This window comes from Fulmarus glacialis, unplaced genomic scaffold, assembly GCF_000690835.1.
Source record: "Fulmarus glacialis isolate BGI_N327 unplaced genomic scaffold, ASM69083v1 scaffold34111, whole genome shotgun sequence".
Lineage (NCBI taxonomy): Eukaryota > Metazoa > Chordata > Aves > Procellariiformes > Procellariidae > Fulmarus > Fulmarus glacialis.
This window is the reverse complement of record NW_009191464.1, coordinates 61,726-64,574: the sequence shown is the minus strand read 5'-3', so window position 1 is coordinate 64,574 and position 2,849 is coordinate 61,726. Positions and strand designations below refer to the sequence as shown.

Below are 2,849 nucleotides of genomic sequence, written 5' to 3'. Positions count from 1 at the left end.
AATGCCTGATGAGCAGCATCACTGGTCTAAAAATCTTACTGCTGGTTGGAAATGTTTCCATCAAATGCATTTCAAATAGAAAGTGCTGATTTGTTCTCTTTAGGAACATATCTGCTTTGGCAGAACTCATTACTGGAGTTTCTGAAGTCCAAGATAGCCTATCTGGTCAAGCAAAGAAAAAATACTCTACCTCTTGAAGTTAGATCCCTGTTCCCCTCCTCCCTGGGCTTGCTTTTCCAGCTGTTCCAAAAGGGTAAGGAATGAAAGTAAATGTAGACCCTTGTGCTTGTGTGTGGGGTGGAACTGACTTCCCAGCTAACACCCCAGTCTGGAGCTATCGCGAGGCTCCATTTATTGGAGACAGATTGGGCAAAACGGGAGTGCTTCGCCGAGAGCGGCTCTGACGGGGCCTGCAGGGCCAGGGAGAAGCTCAGCACTGGTCTTGGGAGAAACAAGGGGAAGGAAGGGCTATTATCCATGACTGCTGTTGCACACAGAAGGGAGGAGGGGATGGGTCTGCTTTGGCCAGAAAACTTTGCTGGCTGTCGAAGCAGGTCATTGCTGAATGCAGGCTTCTGCCTCGGGTACACTCACCTGCACACAGGACAATCCCGCACGAGACTTCTGGCTCAGCAGCACCAGAAGCGATGAGTTGCCCAAGTTTGCCTTGTGCTGAACAGATGGGCAGAGGGACTTCCTTCCTCCCTTCCCAGGCGTAGGCCCCTGTCTCGGGCCTGCAGTTCGGGCTGCACAGCTGGCAGTTGCCTTTCAGGCTTTGTCCCAGGCTGAAGCTGGGCTTGGCTGCACAGCTCTTCTCTAGAGGTAACCAAATCCCACTAAAGCTCAGCGCAGGCAAGGCTTTGCTCCTGCTCAGGAGGTCCCGGTACAGCTCTGCAGAGGACTGTGGCAGGGGAAGCAGAGGGGGTGGCACAGGGCTCACTGCAGAGTCCTCAGCAAACCTAAAATAAACTTTTAAGGTGTGGGGGACCATGACTGCAACTGGGGCAGGGGTGAGGTTTAAAAGGACTGGTGTAGCCTCTGACTTGGGCTCATTTCCTCCTGTAGAAAGAACAAAGCTGAGCTGGACATTCCAGGGAAGGATCCAGAGCAATTTGTGTCGCCTCGTGATGCAGGCAAGACAGGAGGACTTCAAAATGGAAAAGGTGCTCTTCCCTTCCCCCATTAAATTAAAAGTGTTGTGGAAATAAAAGACATCAAGACTGGAGTTAACTATCCTTTCTGGGCTCCTCCTTTGGCTGACAGCACAAGTTCCTGGATTTTTAGGTGATAAGCAAAGGGGCTGCCAAAGTCTTCTTCCCTCGTGCTGTGCCCAGTGTTACAGTGGCCGTGTGTCCTAAAAAACCCCTTGTTTAAAAACAGTTCCCCGTCTGTGGGCCTTCCTGTAACACTGCAACGCGACGGAGGTGCGGCTCCCCGCATCCCTGGGGCGGCTCCTGGGAGAAGTCTGTGGTAGCGCAGGAGCGATCGGGTTTGAAACCACCTACGCTTTTTTTCTTTTTAAAAAACAAAATGAAACCAAGACAACCCCCCCAAACCAAACCCCAGTTCTTAGCTGGAACCAGGCCTCTGCTGCTCCTCTCCTGCCTCCTCCTGGGCTGAGGCCAAATCTACCCGCTGCTCATCCATGCGTTTGGCCTGGACGCGCTGGATGAGGCTGAAGAAGTCTTCGTCCGGCATGGTGGGGCCACGGGGGATGGAGTCTGGTGGTGCACAGCGCTGGTCATCTATCCTGGAGGACTGCATGTGGAGGAGAACAGGTTTTAGGACTGAGTACTGACAAGACAGTCCTGTCATAGAAGTAAAGGGCTGGGGTATCAGTGCCCAAGAGGTGTCCAGAGCACGCGCTCCCCATCCGGGGGCGCAGGGCAGTGGGACCAGCAGTGCTGTACCCCACTGCGGGCTCCAGCATAAGGGAAGAGCAGTGGCCCAGCCCAGGGGCTGTAGGGACTGCGTGGAAGGTGGGTTCTCCAGCCACCCTCTCGCTTGTAGAGCGGTGACAGCCCTCAGTACAGGGTAAAAAGAAGGACCTAGAGGCAAAGCCAAGTATCTGCCTGGGTGCCCAGGGCTGTGGGTGAGCAGCTGCTGGCCACAGCCCCTCCCAGCAGGGCAGGTGGGATCAGGGGATGGTATTTGCCTATGTGGGAGAAGCTAGTGTCCCCCCTCCAGCTTGGCAGCCCACTCAGCCCTGCCGGTACCTGACACTTCATGAGCATGTTGAAGAACTCATCCCCGGGCTCCTGGGCCTCCCCCTCCACACGCAGGTGCCCCAGGTTGTTGTGTGTTATCCGGAGGCCTGGCAGGTTGCCCACGTTGGCGCGCTGGTCATCCAGCCGTCTGCTCTGGGAGCTGGCGATGAGATCGAAGAATTCCTCCGTCTGCGGAGATGCCATTAAGGAGGACTGTGCTGTGAGCGGGGAAGAGGAGCACACACCAGGGTCACAGCTCTGCCTGCTCATGCCTAAGCTTCAGCTCTGCTGTCTGCAGAAAGCCCAAATCCTTCTCATCACCAAACTGCTGTTCAACCAACTGGGCTGCAGCCGAGCCTTACACATTCACCCCAAGGGACAGGGGCTTGGCGTACAGCGTGCCGGCTTCTTGCAACCACTTGCTCTCTTTTCTGAAGGCCGGTGCTATAGCACAGCCCTTGGTACCCACCTCCCAAAAAGGCCTTGGGCTGCATCCCCGCAGTTGCCCTGCATGAAGAGCGCGCAGGACCGGCTGCAAGCAGCCTGCCCGCACACAGCTCCCAGCCCAGCAGCCAATGCCCTCAGCAGGACCCTCTGCCCTGCCTTCCCTCTGGGAAGCAGAAAAGCTCTTGGTACGCAGAG

The 2,849-nt window shown here is 55.7% G+C and overlaps 1 protein-coding gene across 1 annotated transcript in view; it reads right to left on the bottom strand.

The window, feature by feature from the left end:
• Window positions 1-1,569: 1,569 nt before the first annotated feature.
• LOC104083281 (G-protein-signaling modulator 1-like) overlaps window positions 1,570-2,849 on the bottom strand; it is a 54,494-nt gene continuing 53,214 nt past the window's right edge. Inside the window, 2 exon segments of the mRNA XM_009586705.1 lie at window positions 1,570-1,758; window positions 2,217-2,425. Of these exon segments, the coding sequence (XP_009585000.1) occupies window positions 1,570-1,758; window positions 2,217-2,425 (398 nt within the window).